This window comes from Anoplopoma fimbria, chromosome 18 (genome assembly GCF_027596085.1).
Source record: "Anoplopoma fimbria isolate UVic2021 breed Golden Eagle Sablefish chromosome 18, Afim_UVic_2022, whole genome shotgun sequence".
Lineage (NCBI taxonomy): Eukaryota > Metazoa > Chordata > Actinopteri > Perciformes > Anoplopomatidae > Anoplopoma > Anoplopoma fimbria.
Window position 1 is genome coordinate 17,342,140 of NC_072466.1, and position 21,587 is coordinate 17,363,726.

At 39.2% G+C, this 21,587-nt stretch overlaps 2 protein-coding genes across 5 annotated transcripts in view; one reads left to right on the forward strand and one right to left on the reverse strand.

Annotated features, from left to right (window-relative positions):
* Window positions 1–21,587, reverse strand: part of mpv17 (mitochondrial inner membrane protein MPV17) — a 93,913-nt gene that overhangs the window by 29,747 nt on the left and 42,579 nt on the right. The window lies entirely within an intron of this gene.
* On the forward strand, window positions 6,494–20,406 carry dnajc5ga (DnaJ (Hsp40) homolog, subfamily C, member 5 gamma a). 2 transcript variants are annotated; one of them, XM_054618458.1, is made up of 7 exons: window positions 6,494–6,673; window positions 14,415–14,542; window positions 15,750–15,963; window positions 17,303–17,459; window positions 18,475–18,653; window positions 19,296–19,335; window positions 19,494–20,406. In XM_054618458.1, exons 2-5 carry the CDS (start codon window positions 14,424–14,426, stop codon window positions 18,648–18,650), a joined length of 666 nt encoding a protein of 221 aa, XP_054474433.1. In that variant the 5' UTR covers window positions 6,494–6,673; window positions 14,415–14,423; the 3' UTR covers window positions 18,651–18,653; window positions 19,296–19,335; window positions 19,494–20,406. The 2 variants fall into 2 exon arrangements, with proteins under 2 accessions (XP_054474433.1, XP_054474434.1); XM_054618459.1 differs by lacking the exon at window positions 18,475–18,653.

Genomic DNA, 21,587 nt, shown 5'->3' on the forward strand with positions numbered 1-21,587 from the left:
TGGTATAACCCTCAAACCCGCGATTAAAGCAAACATGGCGAAAACTAGAAATGATATGGCGTTCCACCAATGAGGAAGAAGCGCGGTTAGTCTCGCGAGACAGCCTTAAAATATACAAGAAGGCACTCCGTAATGCTAGAGCAGCCTATTATTCAGCATTTATAGAGAAAATAAGAACAACCACAGGGTTCTCTTCAGCACTGTAGCCAGGCTGACAGTCACAGCTCTGTTGAGCCGTGTATTCCTATAAACCTCAGTAGTAGTGACTTCATGAACTTCTTTAATGATAAGATTCTAACTATTAGAGACAAAATTAATAATCCACTGCCCTCAACCAGTACCGATCGATCCTCAAATACAGGAACCTTAGGAACAGCTGTAGAACCTGAATCTATATATTTAGATGGCTTTTCACCCATCGACCTTCAACAATTGACTTTAACTATTTCTAGGTCTAAATCCTCTACCTGTCTCTTAGACCCGATTCCGACTAGGCTGCTTAAGGAAGTTTTACCTTTTAATTAGCAATTCTTTATTAGAAATTATCAATCTGTCTTTACTAACGGGCCATGTACCACAGGCCTTCAAACTAGCTGTAATTAAACCTCTTCTTAAGAAACCCACTCTTGATCCAGAGGTGTTGGCTAACTATAGACCTACAGTGGGTACGGAAAGTATTCAGACCCCTTTAAATTTTTCACTTTGTTTCATTGCAGCCATTTGCTAAAATCGAAAAAGTTCATTTTTTTTCGCATTAATGTACACTCAGCAACCCATCTTGACAGAAAAAAACAGAAATGTAGAAATTTTTGCAAATTTATTAAAAAAGAAAAACTGAAATATCACATGGTCATAAGTATTCAGACCCTTTGCTGTGACACTCATATTTAACTCACATGCTGTCCATTTCTTCTGATCCTCCTTGAGATGGTTCTACTCCTTCATTGGAGTCCAGCTGTGTTTAATTAAACTGATTGGACTTGATTAGGAAAGGCACACACCTGTCTATATAAGACCTTACAGCTCACAGTGCATGTCAGAACAAATGAGAATCATGAGGTCGAAGGAACTGCCCAAGGAGCTCAGAGACAGAATTGTGGCAAGGCACAGATCTGGCCAAGGTTACAAAAGAATTTCTGCAGCACTCAAGGTTCCTAAGAGCACAGTGGCCTCCATAATCCTTAAATGGAAGAAGTATGGGATGACCAGAACTCTTCCTAGACCTGGCCATCCAGCCAAACTGAGCAATTGTGGGAGAAGAGCCTTGGTGAGAGAGGTAAAGAAGAACCCAAAGATCACTGTGGCTGAGCTCCAGAGATGCAGTAGGGAGATGGGAGAAAGTTCCACAAAGTCAACTATCACTGCAGCCCTCCACCAGTCGGGGCTTTATGGCAGAGTGGCCCGACGGAAGCCTCTCCTCAGTGCAAGACATATGAAAGCCCGCATAGAGTTTGCCAAAAAACACATGGAGGACTCCCAAACTATGAGAAATAAGATTCTCTGGTCTGATGAGACCAAGATTGAACTTTTTGGCGTTAATTCTAAGCGGTATGTGTGGAGAAAACCAGGCACTGCTCATCACCTGCCCAATACAATCCCAACAGTGAAACATGGTGGTGGCAGCATCATGCTATGGGGGTGTTTTTCAGCTGCAGGGACAGGACGACTGGTTGCAATTGAAGGAAAGATGAATGCGGCCAAGTACAGAGATATCCTGGAAGAAAACCTCCTCCAGAGTGCTCAGGACCTCAGACTGGGCCGAAGGTTCACCTTCCAACAAGACAATGACCCGAAGCACACAGCTAAAATAACAAAGGAGTGGCTTCGGAACAAGTCTGTGACCATTCTTGACTGGCCCAGCCAGAGCCCTGACCTAAACCCAATTGAGCATCTCTGGAGAGACCTGAAAATGGCTGTCCACCAACGTTCACCATCCAACCTGACAGAACTGGAGAGGATCTGCAAGGAAGAATGGCAGAGGATCCCCAAATCCAGGTGTGAGAAACTTGTTGCATCATTCCCAAGAAGACTCATGGCTGTACTAGCTCAAAAGGGTGCTTCTACTCAATACTGAGCAAAGGGTCTGAATACTTATGACCATGTGATATTTCAGTTTTTCTTTTTTAATAAATTTGCAAAAATTTCTACATTTCTGTTTTTTTCTGTCAAGATGGGTTGCTGAGTGTACATTAATGCGAAAAAAAAATGAACTTTTTCGATTTTAGCAAATGGCTGCAATGAAACAAAGGGTGAAAAATTTAAAGGGGTCTGAATACTTTCCGTACCCACTGTATATCTAACCTTCCGTTCCTCTCTAAGCTCCTTGAGAAAGCAGTAGCAAATCAGTTGTGTGACTTTCTGCATAACAATAGTTTATTTTAGGATTTTCAGTCAGGATTTAGAGTGAATCATAGCACAGAGACAGCACTGGTGAAAATGACCAATGACCTTCTAATAGCTTCAGACAAAGGACTTGTCTCTGTACTTGTATTGTTAGACCTTAGTGCTGCATTCGATACCATTGACCATCAAATCTTATTACAGAGATTGGAGCATCTAATAGGCATTAAAGGAACCACACTTAGCTGGTTTAAGTCGTATTTATCAGACCGATCTCAGTTTGTATATGTAAACGATGAAACCTCGATGAAAACCAAGGTCAGTCCCGGAGTTCTACAAGGGTCTGTTCTTGGACCGATTTTATTCACCTTATATATGCTTCCTTTAGGGAATATTATCAGAAAACACTCAATAAACTTTTATTGTTATGCAGATGATACCCAGTTATATCTATTGATTAAGCCAGACGAAACTAACCAGTTCTCTAAACTTCAAGCATGTCTTAAGGACATAAAAACCTGGATGACCTGTAACTTCTTGATGTTAAACTCAAACACTGAAGTTATTCTACTAGGCCCAGATCACCTTCAAAATCAATTATCTAACGATATAGTTTCTCTAGATGTCATTGCTCTGGCTTCCAGCACTACAGTTAAGAACCTCAGTTATCTTTGATCAGGATCTGTCTTTTAACTCTTATATAAAACAGATCTCAAGGACAGCCTTTTTTTAATTTACGTAACATTTAGAAAATCAGGCAAATCCTGTCTCAAAGCGATGCAGAAAAACTAGTTCATGCATTTGTTACCTCTAGACTAGATTACTGTAACTCCTTATTATCAGGCTGCTCTAATAAGTCTCTTAAATCTCTACAGTTGATCCAGAATGCTGCAGCACATGTTCTAACAAAAACTAAGAAAAGAGATCATATTACTCCAGTATTAGCTTCTCTGCACTGGCTCCTTGTTAAATCAAGAATAGAATTTAAAATTCTTCTAGTCACCTACAAAGCTCTAACTGGCCAGGCGGCGTCTTATCTTAAGGAACTTATAGTTCCATATTACCCAACTAGAGAGCTGCGCTCAATCAATACAGGGTTACTTGTGGTTCCTAGAGTATATAAAAGTAGGATGGGAGCCAGAGCCTTCAGTTATCAGGCTCCTCTTCTGTGGAACCAGGTTCCAGTTTCAGTCTGGGGGGCAAACACACTCACCACTTTTAAGAGCAGGCTTAAGACCTTCCTTTTTGATAGCGCTTATAGTTAGGGCTGGCTCAGGTTCGCCTTGGTCCAGCCCCTAGATATGCTGCTATATGCCTAGTCCAGGGGACTACCTAGGATACACTGAGCTCCTCTCTCCTCTTCTCTCCCTCCATCTTTATGTATTAATCTCCTATTTATGCACATTACTGATTTTGCTTCTTCCCCGGAGTCCTTGTGCTTTCTCGCCTCCCAGGAATCGCAGGTTCCCAGGAATCGGGGTTGTATTTGGACTGTCATCGTGCCACCTGCTGAGGCCCTGCTGACACCCACTGCTACCACCACTATCATTATTAGTCACATTACTATTACTATTACCTGTACCATTACGATATTAGCTTTGCTTCCACGCAGGAAGCCCTTTAAAATTACTTTCTTACGCTTTGCGCAGGTTTCACGTTGTGGTACCTGGACCGTGGTCTACCCGGCTGACACCCACTATCATTATTATTATTAGTCACATTACTATTATTATTCCCTGTACTATTACGCTTATTGACTTTGCTTCTACCCTGGAGTCTTTGTGCTTTCTCGCTTCGCAGGCTTCTATAAATCGTGGCTGTATCTGGACTGTGGTCGTGCCTCCTGCTATGGCCCTGCTGACACCAACTGCTACTACCATTATTATTATTATTATTATTAGTCACATTACTATTACTATTACCTGTACCATTACGATATTAGCTTTGCTTCCACGCAGGAAGCCCTTTTCGCTTTCTCGCTTCGCAGGTTCCATGAATCGTTGTGGTACCTGGACCGTGGTCGTGCCTCCTGCTGTGACCCGGCTGACACCCACTGCTACTTCGATTATTATTATTAGTCACATTACTATTATTATTCCCTGTACTATTACGCTTATTGACTTTGCTTCTACCCTGGAGTCTTTGTGCTTTCTCGCTTCGCAGGCTTCTATAAATCGTGGCTGTATCTGGACTGTGGTCGTGCCTCCTGCTATGGCCCTGCTGACACCAACTGCTACTACCATTATTATTATTATTATTATTAGTCACATTACTATTACTATTACCTGTACCATTACGATATTAGCTTTGCTTCCACGCAGGAAGCCCTTTTCGCTTTCTCGCTTCGCAGGTTTCCATGAATCGTTGTGGTACCTGGACCGTGGTCGTGCCTCCTGCTGTGACCCGGCTGACACCCACTGCTACTTCGATTATTATTATTAGTCACATTACTATTATTATTCCCTGTACTATTACGCTTATTGACTTTGCTTCTACCCTGGAGTCTTTGTGCTTTCTCGCTTCGCAGGCTTCTATAAATCGTGGCTGTACCTGGACGGTGGTCGTGCCTCCTGCTATGGCCCTGCTGACACCAACTGCTACTACCATTATTATTATTATTATTATTATTAGTCACATTACTATTACTATTACCTGTACCATTACGCATATTAGCTTTGCTTCCACGCAGGAAGCCCTTTTCGCTTTCTCGCTTCGCAGGTTTCCATGAATCGTTGTGGTACCTGGACCGTGGTCGTGCCTCCTGCTGTGACCCGGCTGACACCCACTGCTACTTCGATTATTATTATTAGTCACATTACTATTACTATTCCCTATTTCATAATTATAATTCTACTATAATAATTGCTGCTGTTATTATAAGTAGTCTTAATTTTTTCCTTACTTGCTTACTACTCTTATTATATGAATCATTTATGTCATATACATTGAATGTGTTGTATCTCTGTTATGCTGTTCATTCTGTACACATGACATCTATTGCATTCTGTCCATCCTGGGAGAAGGATCCCTCCTCTGTCGCTCTCCCATAGGTTTCTTCCTTTTTTCTCCCTGTTAAAGGGTTTTTTTAGGGGAGTTTTTCCTGTGCTTATGTGAGGGTCTAAGGACAGAGGATGTCGCATGTGTACAGATTGTAAAGCCCTCTGAGGCAAATTTGTGATTCTGGGCTATACAAAATAAACTGAATTGAATTGAATCTAATGTGGCACAAAGCTATCTAAAAAAGTATAGCTGCCATCACTTTTGTTCTTTGTTTTAGTGGCAGGTTTTCAGTTGTGGTTGTTCAGGTGAAACCCAAAAACAAATGGGTTGTGTAACATTACCTTTATCCTGTTGTAGTAAGTTAATTATTTACTTTATGGTCATTTTAGTTTATGGTTATTTAATCAAAAACAAAATTAATAAAAAAGGTTGTCAATTGACCTCCGGACAGAAAAATGGCATCATTGTCTCTACAAAGCTGTTGATTGTTAAACCATTTTTGAAGAGCTAATAAAAAAAACTAATCAAACAGTTTGAATGCAAATTTGCATAGATGTTAAGGATGCAAGAGAAATAGTCAAAGCAAGTGATGATTAAAAGAAATGTCTTAACAATAAATGCTGCATTCAAGAACTGTTAGACAAATCTAAATTCTATCTAATTCACAAGGGTTCATGAATGACTCAGCAACGTTTTAAATAATAAAGCAAAATGAGATAAGAACAAATAAATGTATCAAAATTTGGATCCTGTGGGATACTGGAGCTGCGGAAAATTTAAGAATAAACCTAATTCCTGCACTTGTTACTCATGTTATTGTTTGATATTCTATGGAAATGTGTTTCTGTTTTCATTCTTTAATCTTGAATGTCTATGCATATTTGCAGAGGCACATGCTAATTTACTCTTAATGCTGAGAAATATGCAGCTTTTGGTGAATAAATCATTTAAATCACTTATCACAACATTGTTAATGCCCCCTCTATTTATTTGTATTCTTCGACTGCAGCATATCGGCTCCGAGATTACTAATTGGCAAAATTAGTTAAAATCTGATTGCATTATTAGCTTAATGTGCTCGAAAAGTGTATTTTGGGGGAAACCTTGAAAGCAGCATCCCCTTCCCTGGAAGGAAGAATCAGCCAATCACAGCGCATGTGCCCTCACGCAAAGAAACCCATACATGAAGAGGAGACCCGGCGGCCACAGCGGTCTATCACTTCTCTGCCACCGGCTAAAATGAGCCTTTACTAGAGAGTTACGACATTAAACCGGATGCCTCTATGATCCAGCCAACCTTACAGCGAGATATACAGTGTTCAGTTTGCACAAGGTAAGGCATTTCTGCAGCACTTAAACAGCTAGCATGAGGGCAGCTAACCGTGGAGATCTGTCATGGTCACGTAGGCCAAACTCTATTCAAAAATCTGGCGTTTTAAGGTTGCGTTGAATCTCAACAAAGGCAGCATAGCGTGAGTGCCGGGGAAAGTACAACATGATGCTTAACACCTTATGAAGCCACGGGATTCATTTTCAGGTCGGACATTTGTCAAAACGCCACAGAGAATGCATGTATTAAAGTGTTATAGCTGTAAACGGGAGGGCGGTGGCACCGAGCACAGTTGTGAACGAGCACTAATGAGGATTTGCGCTTCTGATGAAAGGAATGCTGCATGCATGCGTACGGTGCGCGCTTCAACGCAGCTAATGCATAGAAATCCTGCAGGCAAATCTGACAATGTCCATGTTGCACATACATACGAGACTGCTTTAAATTGCTAGAATACAAGTGCAGTTTGGTGCATCTTTGTCTTCACGCTACAGCAATGTCGGGGCTACTTCTGGCTAGCAGGTAGCCCAATATAACGGACCACGAGCACCAGCATTTTACTCCATTCATTCATTAAGTCATGCGATGCTTAAACTACTTTTAGTGATTTAAATGTCTCACGTGTCGTCTTAACATTTAGTTTAGCTTACAGCTAAGCTACCTGTCAGCACTCGGGGCCAACACGTCACTTTATTTGGATGATTAATTAAGCCAGACAGAAGTGTTGTTTTTTTTTTGTTGTTTTTTTACGACAAAACAAGCAGGAATAAGTGTCGTTAAATTGAATTGTACAACTGTGTCGTGTAATATTTCTGTTTGAATGACTGGGTGGGTGTAACATAGAAAGTAGTTCTCCATGTGCAGAGAGATTAGCAGAGGATTAGGGCTCCACAAGGACAAACAGACGACAATCACGCGGCATTCCTTCTTCCGTCATACCGGACATGTTATCCCCAAAACTCCAGCCCTTTTTTATTTCCCCCCCATCCCCAGACCCTAATTACTTCATCAAGTCATCTGTCTGTGAGGTTGTGCTCTTATTTAGTTAGTGTGGAGATGGAGGTTTGCAAGGTAATGCCCCATCCAAACAGTGGTGGAAAGTAACTTAAGTGCATTTACTTAAATTCTTTACTTAACTACAATTTTAAGGTATTTGTACTTTTACTTGAGTATTTCTATTTTCTACTACTCTATACTTCTCCACCACTACGATTAAGAGGGAAATGCTATACTTTTTAACCCACTGCATCTATTTGATAACTTGAGTTAATAAAACAAGCTACAATAAATTAATGTATTATTGTATCAATAAGACTTTAATGATCCATAGGGGCAAATTCAAATCAGAATGTATACATTAATTAAAATTTGCCCCACCTTTACCAGCTATGATGTACCGATTGATGCATCAATAATAATCAAATAATATAGCAGTTTATTGAAATTATTTTTATATAGTACAATTTGATGCTCATACTTTTGGCTTTTACTCAAGAAAAACTTTTAATTCTGGACTTCCACTTGTTACTGAGTAATTTTACTTTTAAGTAAAATATATGAATACCTCTTCCACCCTCTGCATCTAAACTTCTAAAACTTGAGGAAAACCACAACATTGTCCCAGACAGTGACCGTTATGATCGACATCTGCTCTGCCAGAATCAAGCGCCTCTATTGCAGGTTGAATGTGTGTATTCAATAAGCCAGATCTAATGACCTGATTATGGATTCATCTCTCTCTTGGCGCTCTTTCTCCCAGCCCATACTGCTTCCAACAAGTTCTGTCAATCAGATCATTTAGGTTACAGATGGCACTGTTAGTCAGAAGTTGGGATTTCCTAGTTCTCATTAGAAACTATAAAAGTAAAATGTCCCTTTTAGTCAGAGGTCCACCTTACCCCTCCCTTTGAGGAGATTTGGTATGTTTCCTGATATGAGTTCAAATGAACAGCCCCACCCGTATAAAGTAAAAACTTTGCAACAGTGACTCATTTTCTTTGCAGCATGGCGTGTTTTTATAGTAATCAGTGACGTGGGTTTTGTTAAACTGGTGTTTCAGGTGTCCTAATCATCCCAAATCCTTAACTGCAGACAGCTGTTCAACTCAAACATTTTGCAGATTGAATGCAAGGAGATCAGGAAGGTTGTGTTTCTTACTTTGGACATAACACCTTTTGATCATTATCAGATGCAGCCTAGTTGGAGTCTTCGGTTGGGGGTTAGAATCTGTCAGTGATGGAGGCAGGATTTAAACTAGGATTTATACTCAACTCACTCCGCTGTTCCCCTTTTTGCAAGATGTATGAAACCCGGTTTTACCCCTGGAAACCTATAAACAATAGTCATATGCATACATGTTTTTTGACTTTTAGAGTTATGCTTCTTTGCTCACATATCAGCATTTAATTGTACTTGATCTCTCCCGATGTTGAAGCTCCTCAAATTAATGCTCATAATTGTTATCATACTGGAGAGTTTGGCTTGTAATTTAAAGGTTTTTTTGGGGGGGAGCAGTGCAGTCATCAAATTTGAGTATCAAATAATTGTTAAACAATCTGGCTGAGCTATTTTTTTATGAATTTTTCTTTGGGTGCTTGGCCTTGACTGTTGTGATTACACATATCACACACCTAAGAAAGCTATTGCTATTTTTGAACAACAAAGAGACAGCTATTTTAAGAGTAAAAGTGTTACAGTCTATCTTAAGAGTTGCTGTCTTCACTGAGAAATAAATAATTTTCTCTATGTTACCCTCAGTCCTCACATGATTTTCCTGATTTGTGAATTTTGACAAGCATGTTTGTCTCAAGCAATAAAAAATGTCTTGTTGAAATTGAACATAACAGGACTTTGGTGTCTTTGACGTTGTGTTCTAATAATAGGCTTTTAAATATGGTAATTAAGGTACTTCTAAATATGGACCTGAATCGTAGAATAGGTCGCTTTGTATCTTTGCCCACACATTTGTTATTCTGCAAGTTGATAATGGTTTAAAAATATATTTTATATACACTTAAATAGGGGTCTTTTAATAGGGCTTTTTCCTAAACTGTCTTAATGTTTCTGCTAAGTAGCCATTTTAGTTGTCACATTCATAATGTTCTCTCTCTCTCTCTCTCTCTCTCTCTCTCTCTCTCTCTCTCTCTCTCTCTCTCTCTCTGAAGTTTAAGTTCGACACATATTTTTAACATTTTTAAATATATAGAACTACAAAACGTCTTTATAGAAACCAGTTTATTTATATTAAGAATATATGAAACATTCCAATTGATATATCAGTTTATACCTCACAAACCTGTGTATGTTTTCATACATGTACTTTTGACTCCCTCATTTTTAGCTTTGGTCTCTCAGCTGACAGCCTTTCAGAATAGCAGCTAAAGTGAGATGAATATCTGCACTTGGAGTACAAAAGAGCCCCAGTCGAATATTTAGAAAGTAAGACAAAAGGCTCCTCTGTGTGTTTCTAGTTTTAGTGGTTGTTTTGGGGATGGTGTTATTATCTTAAGCTTCATTTTCATACCCTAGGTCCTGTACGCGTGATAAAGGAGCACCATTTGCGTACATACAGAGCAGTTTTTTAAAGTCTGCACTGCAAGGACTGCAGTTAGCTTATTAAGCTAATAGACTTGGCTCGGTGACACTCCATCGATCGCTCCAGTCTGAGCTGCAGGGTGGCAGATTGATCAGTGCAGACTTATCCTGCTTTGAGGTCGTGCAGGTTTATGTATAAAGCTAAGGCCTCTTTTATTGAACTGAAACCTCTTTTGTGCAGCATGTTTGGAGACATTTTTTTTTTGTTTACATCACATTTTCTTGGCTTCAGCAGGCATGCCATCTGGTCCTGCAGCGTGTCCATCGTTGAGACAAATATTGGCCTTTTTGATCTCAGCTTTGCCGGGTTTATTTCAAATCAAGAGCCCACTAATCCTAACATTTGAGAAATATCGTATCGCTCAATGTTTGGAGCTTTTTTTGAAAAATGACTACTTTCTTATCTTTTCAGCAGTGGTTCTTGATGACAGAAGAATTAGTGTTTATTTGTAGCTGCCCTTTTGCGACACGTTATAGATATAGTCTTTGAAACTAGTACCATCTCTTCAAATCACTAATGCGTGAAGGCAGTGTGAAGCTTAATTTTTGTTTTCCCAACAGGAGGCTCTTTACTTAATCGGATGAAAGACGAAATGCAAGCAAAGCTGCTTTCTCCCGCGCTGGTGCAGCGATTAGAGATTTTTCTCATCAAAAACAAGAATTAATTTGAAGCAGAAATGTGAGTAAAGAAGAACGGTTACCAGCTATCTGGCCACCAGTGAATGTTAGTGGGACGTCCAAGAGATGTCCTTAGGATGGAGATATTGTTGTTGAACAAATTCCTTCATCCTTCCTGTACAAAAACCCCTTAAATTAAACATATCACTATTGAGTCTCACATCTTTTTATGATGTTAATGGCTTCATGAAACTGATTACTTTGATGTTGTAAGTAGGGCTACGATTATTTTCACTAACAAATCATCTGCCGATTATTTTCTAGATACATTTTTTTGGTCTATGTTATGTCAGAAAATAGTGAATTATGTTCAGATCCAACTGAAGTCTACTTTGATAAACTAACAACATTATCTAAAAGAAACAAGGAAACAAACTTGTTTTTAGTTTGGGAGCATATACACAAAGATCACTCTCAAAGGTGATCAAATTGACGGAAACCGCGGCCTTGATCGTTGCTCTTATTCTACCATTTCCTCTCTCTTAAAGGAATACTTCACCCACAAAAATAACCATTTGTACATCAGTTACTCAGCCCATGTAACCTTGAATTATTGAAGAAAACTTTGGTTTACTCACATCCCTCTACGGTGAACGAAGAATAAAAAAAACAGAAGAGTCCTGATGAATTGAAGCAAATGGGGGGGGTCCACGTTTGACAAATGCAAGACTATAACATAAAAAACACTCAAGCTTGCGCAGACTTGCTCCTTGTTCATGCAAGTCTGAATGAGGTTAAAATGTTTTAAATAGTCAGGTTTTAGTGAAGATCCATGTGTATGGGAAGTAATGAGTACACAACTTGATGAGTGAAATGGGGATTATACTGTAAGAGATGTGTGAGAGTTTATAAACGGATGGTTTGATATAGTTTTGTTGTTAAAATGCAAACCCCCATTCACTTCAATTCATCAAGTCCTCTCTCCGTTTCAAGAATTTGAGGTACCACGCAATGAGTAATTCATGTACAAATGGTCATTTTGTGAGTGAACTATTCCTTTTTAATAAGATAAATATCTGAGTTTACATCTTCACAAAGAGAGCAGACGACTTCATAATGGCTAGATGAAATAACAAAAGCCTACAGTTCACACAGCTCTAGCATTAGCTGGGGATTTGTAATAACTGCAAAGGTCATCTGAGTTGTTAATCCTCTGCAAATCTGCCCACTTTGTAATATTTAAAGTAAAAAAAAGAAAAAAACCCAAATTGCCCACCATATGCCAGAAATCATGTCTGCTAATACTAGTCCTGTGTGAATAGACATCTTAGTAGTACTTTTTTTTATTCATCCCTATGGATAAAGAGGCTGCAATGGAAATGCTTAATGAGAAACACAGATAGAGTGTGTGTGTGTGTGTGTGTGTGTGTGTGTGTGTGTGTGTGTGTGTGTGTGTGTGTGTGTGTGTGTGTGTGTGTGTGTGTGTGTGTGTGTGTGTGTGTGTGTGTGTGTGTGTGTGTGTGTGTGTGTGTGTGTGTGTGTGTGTGTGTGTGTGTGTGTGTGTGTGGCCTTCTCTGACATGGACTCGGACGGGTAATCTGTAAAATCAGCGAAATGTAATCTTCTTTAGTCTGCAACCCTGACACCATTATTTGCGTGGCTGAGTAAGAGTCTTTGTGGTGGTTGTGTGTGATAGTAAGCTCTTTTGTAAATTGTAATTGTGAAAAATCTAACATTACTGTAATTGTTTTACTCCAGTTATGAAACAATGGTGATGGATATAATATTAAAGGTATTTTTTAAATGTTTGCCTAACCCCAAGAACCTTCCACCTCATCACCCATGTGTACCCAAAGTCTAAACTGGGTGTCAAGTGTAGTTTAAAGACACTGAAAGCACAAAAGATGAAGATGGCCTAAAACCTGCATAATGCATGAGGCTTTTAAGATGGACACATGAAAAAAAAAAAAAAAAAAAAAAAAAAACTGCCATCTAATTTTGCCTTAAACAAATGAGTTTACCCAAATGAGAACTAACCCCAGTTCTACAGACTAAAAGCATATCGTTTTCTCACATCCTCACCTGTCATTGGCCTCTCTGTAACTCTACGTTGTGTGACATCATGAATATTGGAAGTTAAATAGTAAAATGAAATCCATCGCCCACAAGTTTGATATTGTTTTGATATTTATTGTTTAAGTGACAACTATTTGCTAATTTAAGCTTCATAAATGTCTGCTGCTTTCCTTTACCATTTTAAACTGATTATTTTTGAGAAACAATTACATTTGAACATGTTGCCTTGAACGTTTTGAACTTGCGGTGAGCATTTTTCACTTTTTTTTTTTTTTTTTTTTACATTTGATAAACTAAATGATTTAAAAATGAATGGGGGGAAAAATGACCAACAGATGAATAAATACATTTAGAAAACTGGACTCACTACAGTGAAGGCTACTACTCGGTAGAATTGGACCCGGATATTCAACTAATATTTTTCAATTTTATTTTTTGCAAAATGTAGGCCATCAACGTTTGTCGGCACATTCTTTTTCTATATTTAAACATTTTAATTACAGTCACAGCCGTGAACGCCACGCTTCAGTACACCTTGGCCGTTGAAGCGAGGACAATATGCCGAAGACCTCAGCTGTGTGGGAACGCTTTAAATTGAGCAATTGCAACACCCAGGCAGTGTGTAGACCTTTTGGGAAAAGGTTTGTTATTTAGTGTCAAAGAACACAAACAACAAGACTGTATAATAACAGAATCTTTACAAGTATTTATTTTAATTGAACCGAAAGACGCGTTTTGCAGCACTATGGCATCCTTCTCAGCTGAGAACAAAGATATAATGTTGAAAATGTAGCCCCACCCCCCCCCAACAAATGCTGTGTAATTGGTTTATACAGGTATTAGCTTTGTAATCCTGGTCTTTGTTTAAAGTAGGCGGGATAGGAGGAAGTCGACTTCATATCTTGCAGAGATGTCTTTGGGTGTTGGCTACTTATTTTGGTCGTTCCTGATTATTTTGAAAGCATCTCAACCATGTGGAAAGACACAATAATTGTCATGTTGTAATTATAATTGTAGGAATTTATTTGATGGCAATAATAAAAGTTATATCTGGTCTAGTTTTGACGGCCTGTGTGTGTGTATTTTAAAGTGGTACTACAGCTGGTCAAAATACATGTACTGCTCCTTCAGATAGAACGGCATTTATATATATTTTTTGTGCAATATTAACAGGTTTGATCCGTTGTAGTGTCTCAGTTCATTTCCTCGGCCCTTTCCTCTGTACTGACTTTATGTACTGAACAACTTTACACAAGCTACGCTGCTCCCTGGGTAAACAGCAGTGCTGGGAAGTTTGAACAAAGTGTTTTGGGTTGACGGTGCTGAATCTTGCCACATGGCGATAAGCTGCGATGCTTTATCTTTTAATCCCTCAGCAACAGTTACTAACATTTCATCATCTTTGAATGATTATTGACTCCCTCTCGCTCTCTCTGTTACTTTTTCCTAACAACAGAGGTGAGCCATGGCTGAACCGAACCCCTCCCGCCCCCAAAGGAAGATGTCCACCACCGGGGAGAGTGTGTACAAGGTGCTAGGGCTGGAGAAAGGAGCGACCGCTGAGGACATCAAGAAAGCATACAGGTAAACTGCCTTTTAACGTGCAGTAATCTGAATTATTACTCCAATTAAGATGTCTCCTCTGAAGGGATTAGTTTCTCCAGAGTAGGCAGGCTAACCATATTGTTATTATTACTTGAGGCATTTCCTAAATCCTAAATTTGTGTAATCCTGTTCCTGATTGAGTTGGCAAATACCGTCTCATAGGTGGTCAGATTAGCCCTAAACATTCCTCCACCAGTTATTGCTAAAGAGCATGCTTCTGTCTGCAAGTGGAGACAAGGTGACATGAAAGCATATGCTTATTAGCAACTTATTGTTATTATTAATTAATCTTTTCAAATCCTCCATCAAAGTTGATTTTCTTTCCATTAACAAATTAGTAGTCTATAAATGTGAAAATCACAACTGGTCAAATACTTACTTTGTTTACTTACATAAATACTTAAAAAATCTAGAAATCTAGGCATCCAGTAGCTTATGCAACCCATACAGAACAAAATAATAAAATAAAACAAAACGCAGCAGCAGTGAAGTGATAGTCTAGCCGCCACAACTACTACGGAGAGCTGTCACTATAATATAATTTGTGCTAATGGATGTATATGTAAGGTCATTAACAATTAATTAAAAAGTATTTGGTCAGTAAAATGTCAGAAAAGTGGTAAAATACCCATTTAAAAATCCTAAAGTCAGCTTCACATAAAACAAAAAAACAAGTAGAAGTAGAGAATCTTGACTCAAACGATTCTGATTAATGATTCAAATTATTATTACAAAAATGATGTATGTGTGTATATATATATGTTTATTATAATAAATTACTATTATTCACACCACTGTCAGTTTACCTTGTAATTTTGGCATAAACTGCTCTTGTTTTGATTTTTATTCTATTCTCATTTAATTTATTATACCTCATATTATTTGTTATTGTTTTACCGTGGGGATTAATAAATATCTTATCTTAATTGTGACGTTTATGTGGGTGCAGGAACCATGTTACATGTGGGGAAACATTTGTTAAACTTGTTTTTATTCTCAGCCATTAAAATTACTTTGGTAAACAATTGGTTTATTGCTAGTCATTGACAAACTGAAGATGAAAATATCCTAGGATTAATGAAAACTGAACCTGATCCCTCCTTCTTTCACTTAAACACTTCCACTTTTTCCACTGCTTCACTTTGCATCATTTGATTTCCTGTGTGCTCTTCTTCTCTCCTGTCAGGAAACTAGCATTGAAGTACCACCCGGATAAGAACCCCGACAACCCGGAGGCTGCAGAGAAGTTTAAGGAGATTAACAACGCCAACTCTATTTTAAATGATGAGACCAAGAGGAAGATCTATGATGAGTATGGCTCCATGGGCCTCTACGTGTCCGAGCAGTTCGGAGAGGAGAGCGTCAAATATTACTTCCTCATGTCCAAATGGTGGTTTAAGGTTTGTGCTGTGGTTTGTTTCCCATCTTCACAAATTTGAAATTTCGGTACATATGCATAAAGGTGACAGCCTGTGCTACATTGAACTGTTTAAGTTTAAGTCAAGTTGCTTTAGTAAAGGCTCTTGTATATAATCAGTGTAATATTGCTCATTTTCACTTAGGGCTGCCCGATTATGACCAAAATCATTATCACAATTTTATTATTATTATTATTATTATTATTATTATTATTTACTGTATATTCAGGAAAGATTTTCACAGGCTGCTGCAGGGTGCGATCGCAGCAGCATGATAGCTCCCAAAAAGTGAAGTTGTGTTCAGTCAGATGTCTGAGAAGATCACACTATATTTTTTAATTGTCCTTCATGATTTTCGGTTGTATGGAGTCCTCTTTACAGATAAGTGTTATTTTGTATGAATGGTTTGTTTTGAACATGGAGTACAAAATACTGTACAATGGTTCAACTGTCAACGGAAAAGGGCAGAAAGAGACAAAGATCCCTCTGAGCAACAGTTGAATAACAATAAAATAAATCACAAGTCATTGGTAAAAATAAACTGGAAGCTTATCATCAATATATATGTGGATTTGAATAGCAACAGTTTCCTTTTTCAGTGTAAAGTGCACAATAATACAGCCTAAAACAAGCTGGAATTAACAGTGGTGTTGGTAACCACTGAGAACTCGCTATTTGGAAGTTGTACTGTTTATGAAAACAAATAAAAAATCAAGTTCCAATAGTATTCACCCCTTCGTTGTGCAGCACCCTTGGGACATCGACCAAATGGGCATTTGATTCATTCAATTCTTCTTCTTTTGTGGCCAAAGCTATTTCTAATGATAATAATACAACAACTGTCAATTTCTACTGTTTTATCTATATTAAAAAATTATTGAGGGAACGAAGACAAACAGCTGATTCCAAATCTTTGAACAGAAATGTACATGTGGTTAACTGTAAGCAACACCTGTACAATCCAACGCTATAGGCCACCAATTAATGCTACCTTTTTATGTGTCTGAAACCTGCGTTCAGCCATAGTTTATTGTTTTAAATATTTAATTGTGGGATTGCTCTGTTCTTTTCGATTCTATTATGAAGTGAAACATTTCTTGTGTCAGAATTCGATCACTAAATTTCAAACTAGGACTCCCAGATTAATCTTCGCTCTTATCCTAGGTAACAATCTTTTATTACGGTTAAGATTATAAAGTACCTTCTCCTTTTTTAAATATAACTCTGACACATGCATTAGTCCTAAATATGCCTCTACAAAAGAGTTCAATAAACAGTTCATAATTTGAGTGTCGTTCTGTTTGCTTGTTGATTGCTGCAGGGTCTGGTACTGTGCTGCACAATGTTCACCTGCTGCTGCTGTTGCTGCTGCTGTTGTTTCTGCTGTGGGAAGTGTAAACCACCTGAGGACGATGATAACTACCAGTATGTCAACCCTGAAGACCTGGAGGCCCAAATCAAAGCAGAGCAGGATGGAGGTGAGGGGGGGCGTTTATTTTATTTTATTTTTTTTCATAGAATGATGCACTCTGTTTTTGCTTTGTGATTAACTACTGTACATCTAGGAGACGGTACACTCTCCCGCAACTTAACTAACTTCAACTTTGAATCAAGATTGACACAGGCAGGGTGTGAGGAACTTTAACCATGGTGAATTTAACACACCCCATACTCGATCCATTAGAAGAGTACTTCACCCACCTTGTATAACAATTACTCAGCCTTGGTACCTTGAATTTTTATTTTTTTAATTTCTTGCATGCCTCCATGGCAGGCGAACAATCAAATTCCATCAGTAGACAAGAGAAGAGAGAAAGCCATAAGATATAAAACCTTCTCATATAGTACACAGTGATGAGGATGATATTCATCTCCTGTAACAAAAAATAAAGCACAATGACAAACTGCATCAAGTTGTTTTAAGGTGAATGAGGGATACTTCAGTTTCTGAGTCAGTTCCTCCACATGCTTTATAAAGGGGAGAATGCTGTACATATTCTCAGATATTAAAATTGGACAGTAAAGGGTGCATTTTATTGCTTATGAATTCAACTTTTTATTATTTCCTATTTCAGAACTCACACGATCTTGCTTTAAATCCAATATTGTAACAGTATCCTGACTAAGGCTACACACCCACTGCTTGGTTTTTGTTTTAAAAAGGATTTTAAAAACTTTAAACGCAACCCCGGAGTTTTCTTAAACTAAAACGAGGTCATAAGCGTTTTCATACGCGTCCATTTCAAGGGTTCGAAAATGCCGCAGTAGTGTGGATGCTATGTGTAAGCATAGAAAATGAACGCGTTTTAAAACAAAAACGTATTGGTGTGGATGTAGCTTGACTTATTATCTGTTAATATTGGGAAACAGCATCTGTGAGGAAAAACCTGTGTTGAAAGTAAACCAACCCTGAAAGCTTTCTGTGACCCCCACCGGTAAATCTAACATGCTCTAACGCTGCAGGATTCACGTGTTCATGCTCCAATCCAACAGGTTACACGGTAATTATAGGCCAGCCCAAATCTAACCTGGGTCCAGAAAACCCAGAAGGCCAGAGTCAGCCCATCCCCTTGCCACTGCCCATGCCTCCCTCCGAGGCCCAGTCGCCGACCCTGGCCAGTCCAGCGGGGGAAGAAAACCCCGGAGAGACCCTACCAGAGTCGAAATGACTCGTAAGCGCCGCCTCGTCTGTTGTATGTGTCACGCTGTCGTCCTTGGTGTTGCATGTCAGCTCCCTGTCTGGCTGTACGTGGCTCGTCGCTGCTCCTTCACTCACCCTAACAAAAGCACTCGGGCTGTCCCATTACCACTTCACTGTTCTATTCATCACGTCACGTTGTTTTGTACCTGCATGTTGTTACCATATGCTTGTCTTCAGTGTTGCACTAAAGTCACTGTACTGTTTGCTTGAATTGCTTTCAGTAGAAAGGCACAGATTAATAAATTACTGTAGTTTCAAACTTAACTGTACTGAACCTGAAGATGTCCGTTACATTTTTATGTTAGTGTTATATGCGTTATATGTAATGCAAAAATGAAGTTTCTTTGCTGTGCATGTCCACTTCTAGTTTAATACAGAACAGTGTGTTGTCTTATATGCATCTGTCTGCATAACCGTGTTACAGACTGTTCAGAATTGAATTATTTTACTGTTTGTAACTTTTTTTTTTTCTGCCAAGTTACAGTTTAAAACCATAGCTGTGTTTTATTAAATATCGTCAGTTTTCTACACTAGGAGGAATTTGATTCAAACTTTGCTGTAATGCCGTTCATGATATAGAGGGTAACATTGGTACTTTCCTTTCCTCCAACAGGAAAGTGACAGGGCGGATGAGCCTCAACTAGCAGAAACAGGTAGGAGAAGTTTTTTGGGTCTTTTTTGATGCAGGGTGAAATATCACAGCGGTAGAGAGACTAAGTTGTAAAGCTGTATGTCAGGAATAAGTCTGTTTGTGTCTGCATAAAGTTGCTGTTGAATGTCTGTTTGACTCCCCACTTCTCTCCCTCTTTAGCCTTTTCGAGCCCCTACTACGATCCAGCCACATCCGACTGCTGCCAGAGATCAACCAGCCCAAAGCCACCAGCCGGCCCAGGCCCACACCTCAATCCTGACCGCTCAACCCACCTGATCTACCCACTGGACCACACCTTTAAGGTGGGCACCTAAAGGCTTTTGGCCAACTCCAAGGAACTCGAGACATGGAAGAGTGTTCATGCAGATCAAACTACTTGCTGAGCTCTGTTCAATGCTAAATGTTAGTCCCCTTTCTCCTTCCAGCTTGTTACATACTTTTAGCCTAGCCTGGGCTAGAAGTGACCTAGTCAACAGTTTGAGTCATCCAGGACTATACCCCGACTCTCACTAATCTGTTCTAGTCATCCCATCACAACCAGTGAGGACTGGGCTGCAAGATGGTAAAAACAGTGAGATACAAGGGCACACAACATCATGGATAGGTGATCCTCATTATTTATCTGCTTACCAGACCAGGACTGGAACTATCTCTCTCCCAACCGCCCTTGCGTCTCCCTCCATTTTGGACTCAGTTCGTGTCCAACAGGAGTGCGTTTTTTTTAAACATTTCTCCCCTTTTTAACTTGTTTTGAAGTTGTCCTCCAAGTTAAAAAGAAGGGTTTTTGGATGCCACTTTTGACTGCTGCTAAGCAACGTGGGTGTGGATGACCTTTTTTGTTTCCGGGTCCTTCAGTCAAATATTGCCCTCCAACGTTCATCCTTTCAAACAAGCTCATGATGTTAAGTGTGGTGGTTTGAAGTATTCTTCTTTCGAAGGAGGACTACCGGAAATACGTTTTCAATTCTGGACCTTACTACATTTCACCGGCAAAGCGGAACTGAAGAGGCTCTGCTCCCCAATGTGCATGCATTTTTTTTATTTATTCTTTTCAGATGCATGCCCCCCCCCCCCCTCCTGTACAGCACTGGAATACAGTCCATACACCGAACCATAAAACATGACAGAACTGCCTAGTCTAACCTTACAGACATGCAGACTCTAGTTACAAACACACTATATACAAATGTACCAACGTGTACAACCCTCTACTAAAAAGAAAAAATACAACCCCCAGCTTAATCTACTGATTTAAAATGGACGATAATGCCATACCGTGGAGAAAGAAACACATTTCTATTATTTGATTATGTTTTGTACGGCCATTGCGCTCCTTCTTGTGTTGCAGTCAGACTATTTGGTAGACCAAAGCCAACAGCTCCATGTAGCCTGCCAACCCATGATAGTCTCTGGAAACGCCATTTGCTCCGTTTGCCACAGTTCAGTTTGTCAAAGTTGTTTTTTTTAATGTGCGTTTGGGTCTATGCACCTTTTGCAAAGCGGGTCCGTTACCATTTCAAATGGTTTTAACCTCAGTCCAGGGTTTTGTTTTTACCTCTTACTTCAAGAACTACAAAACCGTCAACTCTTAAGTAACTTGATAATCTGTAAACTCAGGTCCAGATTCACTAGGACTGCATTGCAAGGGCAATTTTCTGATTTCATTGCACCTCAGTGCATTTTCATTCATTCATTCATTGAATTTGCATAATTGTCTGTAGATTCATTTGTGGACCTTGAAAAAGAGAACTAAGAAAGCAACCGTATTCATTGCAAATTTCAGGCACTCTTTTTATTAAAGTACTAATTTATTAAATGTATACATCTTTGCACCATACATTTCCTTATCAGAGTTCTTTCTTGAGATAGAAAAGCCTCTCCCCCTGCTTCCTGACTTCGATGATGACAGTGATGTGCCTTGAACAATGATTGCAGCAGTGACTGAACAGACGACTATTGATGCAACATTTTGATGACCATTTGTAGCTATTGGTCTCTTGTTTAGGACAAACATGCATACAGGTATCTGACCAGGAAAAGATGCTTTAATCATTAGTTCTACTCTTGGCTGTCTGGCTGGCATGGCTGTCTCATTTGTTGCTCCTCCCTGTGCAAACCTTTAGTGAATCTGGATCAGAGTTTTTGTTTCAGCTGCACAGAACTGCACGATGACTACGGCCACCAGAGATGATCCTGACTTTTACAAAAAGTTTAATACACAAAGATTTTTTTTTTCCCACACTTTGCACGATC

Coding starts and splice junctions, on each gene's coding strand:
- dnajc5ga (XM_054618458.1), top strand. CDS start 14,424: ATGGCTGAACCGAACCCCTCCCGCCCCCAAAGGAAGATGTCCACCACC. Junction 14,543..15,749: donor GACATCAAGAAAGCATACAG/GTAAACTGCCTT, acceptor CTCTCCTGTCAG/GAAACTAGCATTGAAGTACC. Junction 15,964..17,302: donor TGTCCAAATGGTGGTTTAAG/GTTTGTGCTGTG, acceptor TGATTGCTGCAG/GGTCTGGTACTGTGCTGCAC.